This window comes from Lepisosteus oculatus, chromosome 16 (assembly GCF_040954835.1).
Source record: "Lepisosteus oculatus isolate fLepOcu1 chromosome 16, fLepOcu1.hap2, whole genome shotgun sequence".
NCBI classification, from domain to species: Eukaryota; Metazoa; Chordata; class Actinopteri; order Semionotiformes; family Lepisosteidae; genus Lepisosteus; species Lepisosteus oculatus.
Genome location: NC_090711.1, coordinates 9,172,967 through 9,187,789, shown reverse-complemented (window position 1 = coordinate 9,187,789; position 14,823 = coordinate 9,172,967). Strand labels below are relative to the sequence as shown.

Sequence of the window (14,823 nt, the reverse complement as noted above, 5' to 3'; positions counted from 1 at the left end):
TGCCCTATTCAGTGTTCTAGTCTAGAGTCAGGACTGTTTAGTGCGCCCCGAATAAGAAGCTACTGGAATCACGCTGCAGAGCAGATCGCGGTGTGCACTGGTGGGTTATGCTAAGACTTTAGCAAACGATTTACGTTATGAAATATTGTTGTATAGACTTGTAATTGTGAGGTGTTTGCCTTGGATGTACTGCTGCTCTTCGGGCACAAGTTATATATCTGGCAAATACGGTAGAGAGAGAGAGAGCTGAAAAAGCTTTGTCACTTTGTAAACGAAGGATATCCGTCTTAGATTGCATATTATCAGCATGAATGCAGTACTGACTGAATTTCTACTTAAACGGTGCTGCAGCAAAGTTAAATTTCGAAGATAAAGGAAATCTAGATTATAATTGGAAGGGGACATTTCTCCTTAGTCTTTTTCTTAGTTTTGTTGGCTTTATATATTAACTATATTTTTATCAAATCAGATAGTAAGTCATCAATTTAAAGCCGTTGTAGGGTTTCAGAGGACAAAAGTGAGAGCTGAAATAATGAACACCACCTTCTTGTTAGGTATGTGAGCAAAGGTAGCAGACAGCAAATCATCCAGAATTCATGGGCATTAGCAGCATTTCCTTTAAGAACTGCAAAATCACCCAGCAAGAAAAGAAATGACTATTGTTTTTTGGACCTCTTTCATAAAGTTCTATTAAGCCTGTTTCATATATTACTGTTCTTAATTTTTCAAGCTTTTGTACATGCTACATTGTACACTGATGTAACAAGAGGTCTGCTTTTCCTGCTCAAACCTCTCTGTGTGGTTCCACCCTCATACAAACACCTTCCACTCCCCTCAGTTATCCACCAAGCCCTGTAGCAGGAGCCTGTGTGACCCTTAGCATTCCGACCTTAGTCTTTCAATAATGTTCAAATAGGCAATGAGAGCCACCACTATTCACACTTGTGTGAGCTTTGCTAAGCCCGGCCTGGATGTCTTCTGACATTTAACAGGGCGGACAAAGCTGAGGCAGATGCCCTGCTTCCATCTGTTCATCATGAAATCCAATCTCACCCTGAGAGAGAGTGAGTCACTGGGGACCATCACTAGGGGTTCTGTGAGCTTTGCTCCCCATGCGTCTTTTCATAGTTACGAACCACGGGCGCAGTCAATTACATCCAGCCTACAGACTAAATTGTCAATAATCCCTCTTTAGTTAAATATTTAAAAAGCTAGTCTGACTGCTCATTGAAAGTGAGACTAGGACTCTAGCTACAGTATTATGCCTATGAATATTAATTAGGTCTTCATGAAATCACAGTGCTATAGACGATTTACATTAGTCACTTGTCAGAGTTTGCCACGTCATGCTGATGAGCCCTAATTAACTGTGAAATTGCTGTCCGGAGCTGCTAGCTTTGACTCTATAAACACAGGACGGTAGGATGAGAAGTTACAGGACTGCTATCCTATCCATCTGAGTAGAATTTAGATTGGACAAAAGCTAATGAATATTCATTCTCAGAGTTTATTGCAACCTCTGCTCTTGAGTCCCACCCAAAGCTGTAAAGTGGTTCTTTCCTATATCAGCCTATCTACTTGTCTTAATATCTTGGGTATGTGGGTCTAGTAGTTTAAGTACATTTCCAGATATCATCTGTACATCTGGCAACCCACTGAAGCTCAGCAGGTGTGAGCCTGGTCAGTACCTGGATGAGAGACCTCCTGGGAAAAACTAAGGTTGCTGCTGGAAGAGGTGTTAGTGGGGCCAGCAGGGGGTGCTCACCCTGTGGTCCATGTGGGTCCTAATGCCCCAGTATAGTGATGAGGACACTATACTGGAAACAGGCGCCATCCTTTGGATGAGACATAAAACCGAGGTCCTGACCCTCTGTGGTCATTAAAAATCCCAGGGCATTTCTCGAAAAGAGCAGGAGTGTAACCCTGGCATCCTGGCTAAATTTCCCATTGGCCTTTATCAATCATGGCCTCCTAATAATCCCCATCTATGAATTGGCTTCATTACTCTGCTCTCCTCCCCACTGATAGCTGATGTGTGGTGAGTGTACTGGTGCACTATGGCTGCTGTCGCATCAATCAGGTGGATGATGCACATTGGTGGTGGTGGAGGGGAGTCCCCATTACCTGTAAAGCTCTTTGAGTGGAGTGTCCAGAAAAGTGCTATACAAGTGTAAACAATTATTATTATTATTATTTTTATATGTGTTAACGGAATGTATACTTTCTCCACTGTTTTCTCACAGAACAGGTTGAATTAGTAGAGGGGATCTCATGGTTGGCCCTGTTTGTAGATGGTGGTATGGTCATCCCCTAGACTTGAGACAATATGTGAATTCTGGGATCTGCTCACTGCAGTCGTCCTGCCCATGTGTTTGGAGAGAGTTCAATGAAATGACTCTGCAATGCTGTCAGTGCACAGTGAGGGAATATTGTGGCACGACTTCTCTGTCTGACTTTTCCTGGCACATGTAGGACTTTGCTGCAGTGTGGACTAAAGGTAAAGGTCAAGATAATAGCAGCTTGACCACGACTTTAGGCTTCTAGGCCTGCTTATGCCTGAAGAGGTCACTCTTTTATCCACCTCTTTGTTTTTCTTCAGACATGTCTGATTTTTTTTCGCTTCACCTTTGAGCTGAATGAGGTGGGCTTTTCTCATCTTCCTCTGTTTTCAGTGCTTGTGTATCTTTCGTTTGTGAATAACGTTTAAAAAAAATCCATCTCCAGCACATTATCAACCCACGGCTCAGCTGTACTCTTCCCAGAGAGCTCAGCAGCAGCCTGTCAGAGCCAGACAGTGTGGGCGCGCTGTTCCTTGTTGCGGAACACAAATCTTATTTTGGTTCTTCCTCACAAGGGAGTCTGCACCTCTTTCCTGGCTTACCGTTTCCATGAAGAGTGAAAATGTCTTCAGAATTCTTACAAAATAAGTACTATTATTATTATTATTATTATTATTATTATTATTATTATTATTTTGGTAACACCTTTCTCCATTGAGACGGATTTTCAGAACACTTCCTAACTGTTTAAGTAGGCATCATGCGCAGAATTCAGGATAAACATTTTATACTATACACATAATAACTTGTGACATGAAATGTAATGTGAAACAAGATACAGCTGCACAGGAAAGGATTACAGGATCTAAAGGTTCGAGCTTTGAGCATAGGTGGTGTGAAGGAACTGGCGAGCGAAGAGGAGGGACAACTGAGCGATTGGAACATGAGCAGAGAGCGAAAGAGGGGATCTGAAGAGAGACGAGGGGTGATGTATATTTGGGGCCAAAGTGGAAAAAAAAAAAGCTCTAAGGACAAAAAGCTGAACGTGTGGGTAGCGGGAAATGGCTTTCGAATTAAAGTAGCAATGGAGACCCGAAGAAGAGCAAAACACTGAGATAGCTGCTCAGCTTTAGATGAACTGGAGAGTGGAGGCTGCTGATACAGGGAAGACGTCCAGGGACGTGCACCTGTTGTCCAGCCCAGAGAGAACAAGAACCTGGGCCAGAGGCCTGCTGGCTGTTATACAGACAGATCTTGTTGAGGAAAGGGCGACGGGTTTGTGCTGGAGGAAAAAGAGCAGCTGACGGGAGGAAAGGAAGAGATCAAAGTTACAAACTGTTTGCAGACACAAAGAGAGCCATAGAGCCGAGAGAAACAGAGAGCCTGGGATGGGGCAGAGGGAGGCGTCCAGCAGGAATAAGACTGCCCGAGGTGAGGAGTGTATCCAGGAAGAGACAGCTTGTAGCAGTTAGTTCTGCATGATCAGAATGTCATCTGCCTAGAAGCATTAAGGGAAGCCATGTGAGGAAAAGAAAACCCAGCGAGCAGGTATAGAGAGAGGGGAAAAAGGGCTCATACTACTGAGAGAGGGCAAGGAGATGAGAGAACTGTCAGAGAGGCAGAAAGAGAACAAGTCCTGATCTGTGCCTGAAATTCCAACTATAGGGAGAGGAAAGGTGATCTGTTGTGCCAGAAGCATTTGAGATGCCAATGAGAATTATAACATAGGACAGAAAAGCCATACAGGTAGAAAGTGCACTGCAGATGTAGAGGTTCCCCTTTTTCTCAATATCATTGGTCCAAACACTGTTCTCTTTCAGTGTAGTATTTAACATCCTTCTTTCCTTATTCTTAAACAATGCTCAGCTTCTCCGTTTCTGAAATTTATAAAAAATCACACCCAGGGCAATGTTCCCTCGAAGCTGTGCAGTGGTTAGCTTTGCTATCTCGCAGCACTGGGTTCCTGGGTTCAATTCCATAACTGGGGTGTTGTCTGTGTGGAGTCTGCATGTTCTCCCTGTGTTTCTTCCAGGGGCTCTGGTGTCCTTCCACAGTCCAAAAACATACCGATAGGTTGAGTGGCTTCTGTAAATACCTGGTCCTGGTGTGAGTGTGTGTCTAGCCTGTGATGGACCAGTGTCCCATCCAGGCTGTGTCCTGCCATTACCCCCTTGTGCTGGGATAGGCTTTGGCTCCTTCGCATCTTGCGCGCGCGCACAGGTTATGAAATCAGCGCACATAGAAAATTGAACTGCACACAAAAAATGTAATTCCCCCCCAAAATATGATAATAAAACAAACATGGTCGTCAACTGAGAAATGCTAAATTGACCATGAGACTGGCTGCAAGAGGCCCAGCTTGGCTGTGTGCATTATTATTGCTACTCGATAATCGATATCTCTACTCTCGTAGTCTCGTATCTCATTGCTCATGCTCACTCGACACTCAGTCTCCATGACTGGGCTCGTTGAATTGCTTTTTTGGGATCTCTATGCTTCTATGGGAAGGACTATATTAACAAAAAATAATCTCAGATTTCCAATTTGACCTACACTCAATTTAGTGCGCTCAAGTTTTTGTCACTGGGGAAAAAAATGTGCAGAACTCTAAATGTTTGCACGCGCAGGCCATTCAAAATTAGCGGGAACATTGAGCCAGAGTCACAGTTTTGGATGACTCACATGTAGAGGTTCTGCAGCGACTTCAAAGAGCACTGTTTGTTCAACATTCTGTGCCATTTGTGGCTTAGAAACAGTGGGAGGAGGATTGGCACGATAATAGCTTTTCCAAAACGTCTCCTCAGGGGAGTGAGGCATCATACTGAAGAGTATGTCTTCAGAATGGGTTTGTGCCATTGTATCACAGAGGGATCTGTGACATCTTTTAAAAACAGGCTTTCTGGTACTCAGAAGAAATAAAAAGAAGGCACCTTGGTTTAGTTTGACAATCGGTGCTATCTGCAAATAAAAGTAATTCTTTTTCATCACTGCAGAGCTGTTTGTGTCATGTGGCACAATGCAATGCAGGGTTCTGTCACCATTCAATACTCCTGGAAGTATCTAAGAAAACAGTGTCTATTTTAAGGGCTTGGTGGGTGGATGTTACGAAGCACTGTAACAGTTCACCACTGATGGCTTCATCTATCTGATGGAGTGTGGCTGTCATTCCAGACAGACCAACAGGGGTGAACGTATATACTTGTCAGCAAGGGATTAATTTAACATCTTCTGGTTGTTGTGCTGAGCCTGTCAAAACTGCTGTCAGATGATATATGACTGCTGTTGGCTGTTGTGATGACAGTGCAGCTTGTGTACTTGTTCACTCCGATGAAGTTCAGCCTGAGGAAAAGAGAACGTTTGTCATGTGCGTTTGTTTTATACCCTTACATGGGCGGATGCGATATTTTATTTCCCGCCAAAGGGAACCAAAGTCTTCAGTCAAAGCCAGCAAAAAGGGATCACCAGTGCTTCATTCGTTCTACAAATGTCACAAACAGCTCCGCTTTACATTGCTGTTTTCACTCTGAAGATAACAAATTATTTGCATGGATAATTGTCCAGAAATATTACAATCAAAAGAAGCTGGCTCATTTTCTGTGTAAAGAGTTTGACTCCATTTTTCTTGGAACAGCTAAAAGTTAATCCCATGCCTTCCCTGGCCAAATTTCCCATTGGCCCTTTCCAATCATGGCCTCCTAATAATCCCCATCTATGAATTGGCTTCATTATTCTGCTCTCCTCCCCACTGATAGCAGGTGTGTGGTGAGCGTTCTGGTGCACTATGGCTGCTGTCGCATCAACCAGGTGGATGCTGCACATTGGTGGTGGAGGAGGGGAGTCCCCATTACCTGTAAAGCGCTTTGAGTGGAGTGTCCAGAAAAGCGCCATAGAAGTGTAAGCGATTATTATAATAATAATTATTATTATTCTTTGGGTGTAGGTTGCCAAAACATAGTGTTTCTTTTCTTTACCTTTCAGCATAGAATGAACATTTACATTTACAGCGTGGAAGACAACCTGACTTGTTCCTGTGCAGCTGTCTCCTGGTTCTCATGCTGACAAAGTTCTCTACTCCAATGTCTTCACTCAGTTTTCATGCTCTCCTTGACCCAGTGAACCTCACTCTCCGTTATTAAGTGTGCTGTATTTTCCTCCCCCACCCCCAACCCCGTCTGCTGAAGATGTAATGGACCAGCAGAGGGCGCTACATTCCGGCTGCCTGGTGTCGGGGGTGCGGACTCCCCCAATCCGCAGAAACAGCAAGCTGGCCACTCTGGGCCGCATCTTCAAACCCTGGAAATGGAGGAAAAAGAAAAATGAAAAACTGAAGCAGAGCTCTACAGGTAAGGAAGGCTGGTGGGGATCCTAAACAAAGACAACATGGATTCAGGACACAAGAGCTAGGAAACAAATGACAGTTGTACTGCAGCAGAATAATATGACATTGTTCTGTTGCAAGAATCCAGGGCAGGGCGTTTGTCCATTGGATGGGAGAGTTTGGCTATGGGGCTGTCTATGCTCGTTTTTTTAAGTATTTAAAATACCATATAGATTTAATTTCTTATCCAAGTCATTCCCCGCCGGCCTTTCGAAGAGCTGGCTGTTAGTGAGGCAAGTCAGAATGCAGTATTTGTTTCCAGATGGTTTTCAGTGACCTGTATATAGAGGAAGCCTGCAAATGTGGGTGTGAATGAATTGGGGGGGGGTTTGATTTAACGGAGGCTGTTTTTGTCCTCTGTGCAGCGCTGGAGAGGAAGGCAGCTGCACGACAGAGCCGAGATGAGCTGGTGAGGAAAGGGCTGGCAGACATGATGGAGACAGGTGAGCGAGAGAGGACAGCACAGCACTGAGAATGTTGTTCAAGAAGTCCAGCAAGCTCTGTAAATCCATCTTTTTAAGGGATAATCCAATTATTTAAGATTTTGTCCTTTTTTTTTAGCTTCTGAACTGAATTAGCATAATAAAACATTATAAAAACAAGAAAATACTTCTAGGGTCACATAGATCAATTATGCAATATGGTGATGGTTAGATAAAGAACCCTAAAAAAGTCTTTGCATGTCTTATTCCATTGCTAAACCCCGATATCTTAAGATAGCCATAGTATAAAATAACCTGCACTGCTGACATTTGCCAAGAGACCTTACACAGAAATCTGAGGATTTGTAGATTGTGTTGGGAATATTTTTACAGGAAGAAGGATCAATAGCAATGTGCACCAATGACTATAGTGAAAGCACATGCCTGTCAAGATGTAGGAGGAGGGAAGTGATGCTGATAGATTTCACAGCGTGTCCGGGCTCACAGGGAATTTCATCCTTCACAGAGGCTGCGCTGGCCTGCGGGGGGAGCTCTGATGAGCCTGGCACCCCGACACAGGGCTCCTCAGATGGGGAGGAGAGGGAGGAGGAGTCTCTGACCCAGCTGCTCAACCTCAGCACCTTGGAGGGCCTGGGCTGTGATGAGGACACCCCCTCCACAGGTAATACACAGGCTGTTATCGGGGTAGCAATCCGGAGGGGCACTGCTGTTATCCCGTGGAATTCCAGTTCAGCCATTCTGTGCCTCATCATGATCAGTGGAAATGTTTCGCAGGTCTACGCAATGGAAATTGTAACACTGTCCACTTGCCATGTAACTGGCCAGTTGTCTCACTGCATTGAAGCAACAAATCAGCTCTGCATCCCAACTTGTAAGAAATACTAAAGAAAGTCTGACCATATTCTGGACAATCGTTATGCTGATAGATAATAATGTGGATGCTGCCTGTGGCCATCAAAGTTGACTTCTCTCGGGCACCATGAAGTGTTAGAATTATGTGCGTGTGGTCGCCACTAGATGGAGACAAAGTAAGATTAACGTGTTCTTGTCGGCTCGAACTACGCTGGTAACATCAGAGAAAAGGATAAAAGCTACAAAAATACTAGTGATAAACCAATAACGTACTAAATAGGCTTTTATTCATTTTTTATTTCTGCATTCCATGTTTATAAATTTGATGTCAATCAATAAATATAAGGGTATTTTAACAGAGGATCCATATACACATACACAGCAGTAAAAAAAACATCCCGCTTGTTTGTATATATACTGTATAACAATAGTGTATATATATCTTGGATATTGATGATGTGTTATGTACAGTCAGGAATGTTGCATTTGTGACTACAATAAACTTGAGCTTGAGGGAACTTGGCAGTTGCATAAGCACTGGTTAATTGGACACCCATCGTGAGGTGATTGAAAATGCTGAATGTCGAGTCTGAAATAAATAAGTAGAAATGAACTAATATGCCCCCCTTATCAAGAGAAAAATCCTGTGTGTCATCAGCATGCTGGAGGCTGGACTAAGTCACAGTAGTCCTCTTCAGCAATGAATCAAGGTTGCGTGAAGGCCACGCTGATACACTGGGAGTGTGGTGCAGACACACAGGACAATATGCTAACCATGTGCGAAGGTCTGGGCAGGAGTGTCTAGTCGCTACAGAACTCCACTTGTATTGATTGATGGCAGGCTGATTGCATGATGCTACATTGATCCACAACCTCACTTGCTGCCATTCCTGCTGTGATGCCCTTCCAGCGGGTCATCTCATGTCCATGGTGCTCATATTACAGCGGCTTTCTGTGAAGACAAGAATGTGACACTTATGTCTTGGATGCCCTGCTCGCCAAACTCAAACGCTGTTGGGTTGAGCAGGGACAATGTGTGACATCTAGGGCTCAGAGATCAGTGAACAGGCTCGTGTGTGTCCAGGCTCTATGAAAGGAATGGGTCAGAATGCCACATGACAGCACCCGATAACTGGTGCAACCCGTATGGTTGCAAGCAGTCGCCATACGTTACTAACCTGTGAGTTTAACAGTACACCCCCTTTGATCAGTGCTGCTGACGACAAATGTTAAAAGCTGAATCTACAGCATCCACAGTACAGCATGCCACATACTGTATGTAAAATAAGAAGCCAGCACACCTGCTACAAAAAACAATTTGGCCATTTTTCAGCTGTCTTTGTAAATTTGTTGAAGCAATAAGCAATTTCTTTCTTCTGATGCTCAGTATAGATGGGAATATGATCTATGCCGGGCTCAATTTGAGACCCTTCCAATGCTTCAGTATTGTGCATTAGTGCAACAAGTGCCAACAAGTGCAAATTATTATATTGATCCTGACAAATAGTTGAATGGTTGACTGTGACAGGTTGGGCAGGCCTGTGGTGTGATGACTACATGGACGCCACTTCTCGAATGTTTAATGGTGGACTAGAATATAGGGGCAGGCAGAGCTGGCTGCACTTGCGTAGTGGGCTTTGTTGTTCAGCTGACCTTGTCTCGTCCCGGTGTCAGTGCGGGACTCCGTGGGGGAGAGCGAAACAGAGGGGGACATCAGCCCAAATTCAGAGGAGGAGGAATACCTCCAGACAGCACCTGCTGCCGAGACTCCTGGGGGAGAGGCAGACAGACAGGAAGGGAAGGAGGAGAGAGGAGACAGTTCCTCTGACGGAGACACCGTTTCTCCCCGGGCTCCAGGCCTGCCTGCGAAACTCCTGTCCAAGCTGGGCAGCCTGGAAGGTGAGTGTGCAGGGACCAGGATGGGTCTATCAGGGTCTACCTTCTAATCATGTAGCCCTTGTAGCACTTAAACTATAACTTTAAATCAAAAGGGGGAAAAAATTAGTTAAACTACACCATGTAGTACTGTAGAAGACAAATGGTTCTCCAAAGCACTGGACACTTCAAGCAGCATGGTGTTCATGACAGGAAGGAACACAGCCTTAAAACAATCAAAATCTGTTTTAAACACTGGGGACTGCTTGTAGAGGCCTCACATGCAGTGAAAACATTATCTACTCATTAAAATATGCGCTGTAGTACCAGGGGACATAGAGGAGCATAGTTTACTAGATTTAAATAGAAGTAGTGCCAAGAATAACCACACACGGACAAAGTAGAGATGCAGACAGAGTAACCCAAATTGTAAAACCGAGGTCCTGACTCTCTGTGGTCATTAAAAATCCCAGGGTGTTTCTCGAAAAGAGTAGGGGTGTACCCCGGCATCCTGGCAAAATTTCCCATCGGCCTTTATCAATCATGGCATCCTAACAATCCCCCTCTATAAATTGGCTTAATTACTCTGCTCTCCTCCCCACTGATCGCTGATGTGTGGGGAGCGTTCTGGCGCACTATGGCTGCCGTTGCATCATCCAGGTGGATGCTGCACATTGGTGGTGGTGGAGGGGATCCCCATTACCTGTAAAGCGCTTTGAGTGGAGTGTCCAGAAAAGCGCTATATAAGTGTAAGCAATTATTATTATTATTATTAAAAGAAGACAGACTTACTCCTAGGCATAAAATTGCTTTGCGGAGTAGAGAGTGTGAACAAAACAACTGTAACAGAGCAATCTAGGTACACCCCACACAGCCAACCTAGGGAGCAAAAAGAGTTTTTTTTTCTTGGTCTCCCAGCACTACTCAACCAACATCAATTTAGTAAAAGCAGCTTGTCACAGAGGAAAATACCCACAGAGATCACCCTCTGATCGGCATAGTCTTATACAAAGAAGATCTCCCTCCCCTGTGTCTGTGTCTCTCCTCTTATGAAATTGGCATGACTGGCGGCAGTCCTCACTGAGTGACTGAGTGAGCCATGACTGTGATTCTAAGTACAATTATACCCCTTACAGACCCCTTTGACAGCAGCAGTTAAAAACATTTCTTTCTACCTTTAATGGGATACAGATAGTACAAAATACAAATTGCTATGGGTTCCTATCACAACTTACTGTACAATTCTTCTTTTCATACATACATGTATGGACAGAGGTTGGCGTATTCCAGGACACTGCCATCGGGGATTCAGGGAGTTGTTCCGGATGTTAAAGTTTGTGATCCCTTTTTTGAAATGCCTGTGCAGAGAGCTCTGTCCTGGCCCGACGCACTTCACCGTGCCTTTCCTGCTGTAATGTCTCCAGGATCTCTGCCAGACCCCAGTGGAAAGGTCCCCTCCTCCCCTCTCCAGAGGAACTCCATCCTGCCCAAGGATGTTGTGAAGGCTCTGGAGACGCAGACTGCCGCCCCCCTGCGGGGTCAGATGTCCACCCCAACTGGGTCGCCTCACCTGGGGGTCATTCATCCCCCCCTGCCCCCCAGCCGGGTCATCGAGGAGCTGCACCGCGCGTTGGCCACCAAGCACCGGCAGGACAGGTGAGTCCCTTCTCAGACTGCAGCCCAAAGACAGGTGGACCTGGCCTTCTGCGCTCCTGAAAAGATGCTCTCATCACGGCTTTCAGTGGCTGGTGCTTTTTAGAGAAGCATGTTTCTGTTTCCTTGGGGAAGGTGACTGTTGCTGGCAGGGAGCAGCGTGTCGCTGCAGGACTCTGTGCCGACTGTCTACAGATTCACAGGGGGGTTGACATGGCTGCAGCTCAGCCTCTTCTCCCTCACTCCTCCCCCAGCTTCCACAGCAAGGAGATCCGCTCCTCCCCCAAGAGAAGGTCCGAGGGCCGGCTGTCTCGCACCTCCAGCCAGGAAAAGGAGCCAGCCGGCGAGACAGAGAGCAAAAAGGACTCTGATGAGAACAAAGAAAACGTCCGCCTGGAGGACTGCAGGACGGACGCCTCCGGGCTGCCACACGACCAGGACAGCTGGAACGAGTCTGTGATCTCAGGTGGGTCCCCGGGCTGAGCCCAGACTGCGTTTTCACGTTCCAGAAAAGCTTCACACACTTTATATGAAAAGAAGACTGTAAGAGACTAGGCCACAAGTATGGACACACTCCATTGATCCTGACATCCAGCCAGTCCTTCATTTGTTTAATTCAGGGTTGGGAACTCCAATCGTAGTGGGTAAGTCCCTGGTCCCATAACTGGTGGGTTGTGGGTTCAGGTCCTCACTGCAGACATGCTGCGATACCTTGACCGAGCACTGCTGGGGCGGGTCATCCCTGTGATGAACTGGCATCCCTTCGAAGAGGCTTAGTGCCTCAGAAACCAGGAGGAGCTCCAGTTTTCAACCTGTTCTTGCATCCCATCCTTGATTTTAAAAATACTCTGTCCCAGGGGTGTTTTTGAAAAGGGTTTTCATAAGCAGAAATATGTTCATTCTCTCCTCCAATGCCAGATTTCTGCCTTTCAGCAGCTCATGATAGGTGACCAGTTCATGATATCCGTACAGCTTAAAGAGAGTCTCAATATTCAGCTAGAGGTCAGTTAACCTCAGAAACTGAAAGCTCAGCCAGAATGAAAATCTGAAGACACAAAGTCACACCAGGACCACAGTTACAAACCACTTGTCTGAGAACTGTATGTACAGCTGAACTCCCAACATCTGCACTAATCTGGACCAGCACCATTGTGGTTGTAACAATATGTATTCAGTAAGTAACCTTCCAGATCCTAATTGTATATACATGCTCCAAAAATAAAGCAAGTCCTGGGAAATTTAACACAGATGGACATGTCTGTGTCATGATCCCGCCTGCAGCCATGCTTCGTGATGAAAACTGGTTTGACTTTTGCATAAACACCAGAGATGCTTGAAAATGTGATTTCACAGAACCAAGGCATTTGCATTTGTGTTCACGTGCCAGTTTCGCTGCTTGCTCATTCTTATCACATATTGTGCTGAGCCCTTCTGTCATTAGAAATGAAATACTGTATCTCTTGCATTTCTTAAACTGCTTCTTCACATAGTGATTCTCCAAAAACAGTGAAAACTGTGCAGAGAGCAGTTGTCATAAACCATAGCAACCCCAGGACTGGCTGGTTCCACTTGGCTATACTGTAAACTCTATGTACAGTATATATGGTGAACGACTGGACATACTCGTTATCCTAAGAGATTTTCCATCTTCCTAGTATTTGCTGATCCCTGCTTGTATAGAAAAGGGAATCTGGTCTCTTTAGTCAGGATTTCATGACGCACGTGGCTCCCAAGGGTGCAACAGAAATCGAGCTGGATGTTGGATAAATTGGGTGAGCAAAGGAAAGGGGAAGAAACCACACAGTTATGATATAAATACTGAGTAGTCAAAGAAAGCAGGGAAGACCAAGGCAGGTAGTCTGTGAGAGGCAGCGAACATGCTAACTGCGTCTCAGACAGGGGAAAACAAACTGAGGGAGGCAAGGTTTTGCAGCTCCGTCTTTGCTCTTTTCTTTCAATTTCAAAATGACGTTTGAATGATGGTGCCCCTCTGAAAACATTGGCTCCCCACCTGCCAGGGGGCAAGCAGGGAGGCTCCAAGAGACGTGCAAGCAGGCCTGTGTGCGCTGTGTTGCAGGCACGCTGCCGCGCAGGATGAGGAAGGAGCTGCTGGCCGTGAAGTTGCGGAACCGGCCCAGTAAACAGGAGCTGGAGGAGCGCAACATCTTCCCTGTGCGCAGCGAGGAGGAGCGGCAGGAGATCCGCCAGCAGATCGAGATGAAGCTGTCCAAGTGAGTCCCTCCTCTGCTTTCTGCGAGTGTACACGGGGACAATCCGTGCCCCTCCATAAACCAGGACTGTCCAGCCATCCGGTATCTGACCACTTTATCCAATTCAGGGTTGTGAGGGACGCTGGAGCCTGTCTCAGCAAGCAACGGGCACAAGGCGGGGTACAAGCTAGTCCATCGCAGAGCAGACTCACACACATTCACACCAGGGCCAGTTTTTCCCAGAACCCAATGAACCTGCCAGCCTGTCTTTGGACTGTGGAAGAAAACTGGAGCACCCTGGGGAAAAGGTTTCAAGGTCCAAAAAAGAGTAGAGCTATTGGAAATATGTCCACCAATTGAAACACATTGCTGAATGTTCCAGATTGCGATTGCATAACCAGTATCCTTCCACACATGCATGGTTGTATCAATGGTACGCGAATTGAAATAAAGACAATAGATTGATTAATGACTGTAGACCTACTGTATATTGCATAGGAAAAAGAAATGTTGACCGATGAACAGGACAGTGGTGGTGTATTAAAGATGCAGAATTTGCAGATAAAATAAAAAAGTAAAAAGGGAAAAATATACAGGTTAGTGCAAGTGCTGAACAATCCATGACTTACTTATGTGCAAGACCCTGAATAAATGCTTTGTTTTGGTTTAATGAAGGGTAGATGTTGGAAAGTTTGTAAGTTTAAATGTGAAAAAGTTTAACCGCTTCAAATTTCATAGAGTGGAGGCTCTGTGGCAAACCCAGAGGAGCTGTGATGTTTATAGCAGATTAGTAGTAGGGTTTTGAGGCTACTGAACTAACAACTCCTTCAGGCTAGAAAAAGGAGTCTGCTGATCCTAATTTTGTGACTCGCCAGTCTAACATTCAACATAAAACATACAGCAATTTCAACTAATCTAAACATTTGCAATTGACTGGTTATAATCAGTGAGTTTTTGATTTTCACAATGACAATATTCAAACACAGCAGTGTTCAAAAGGGTATGAAATAGCAGACCTAAGCAAATAGAGGGGTCAAAACCAGTGCTACTGTACATAATGCACAATAGTAAAACAAACTTGTTTCTTGAGATAATGAAAGATTTATTATTGGGAAAAAAATGTTTGTGTTTCC

At 45.1% G+C, this 14,823-nt stretch overlaps 1 protein-coding gene across 8 annotated transcripts in view; it reads left to right on the top strand.

The window, feature by feature from the left end:
• Nucleotides 1–14,823, top strand: part of phactr3a (phosphatase and actin regulator 3a) — a 54,475-nt gene that overhangs the window by 21,960 nt on the left and 17,692 nt on the right. For 5 of the 8 annotated variants that reach the window (XM_006639548.3, XM_015364888.2, XM_015364891.2 and 2 more), the window contains 7 exons: nt 6,461–6,622; nt 7,023–7,100; nt 7,606–7,761; nt 9,627–9,851; nt 11,252–11,483; nt 11,735–11,946; nt 13,558–13,711. In XM_006639548.3, the coding sequence (XP_006639611.2) occupies nt 6,466–6,622; nt 7,023–7,100; nt 7,606–7,761; nt 9,627–9,851; nt 11,252–11,483; nt 11,735–11,946; nt 13,558–13,711 (1,214 nt within the window). In that variant the 5' untranslated portion in view covers nt 6,461–6,465. Of the gene's footprint in view, nt 1–24; nt 101–3,026; nt 3,711–5,969; nt 6,174–6,460; nt 6,623–7,022; nt 7,101–7,605; nt 7,762–9,626; nt 9,852–11,251; nt 11,484–11,734; nt 11,947–13,557; nt 13,712–14,823 lie in introns of those variants that run through there. The other 3 variants (XM_015364887.2, XM_015364890.2, XM_015364892.2) reach the window with 3 other exon arrangements.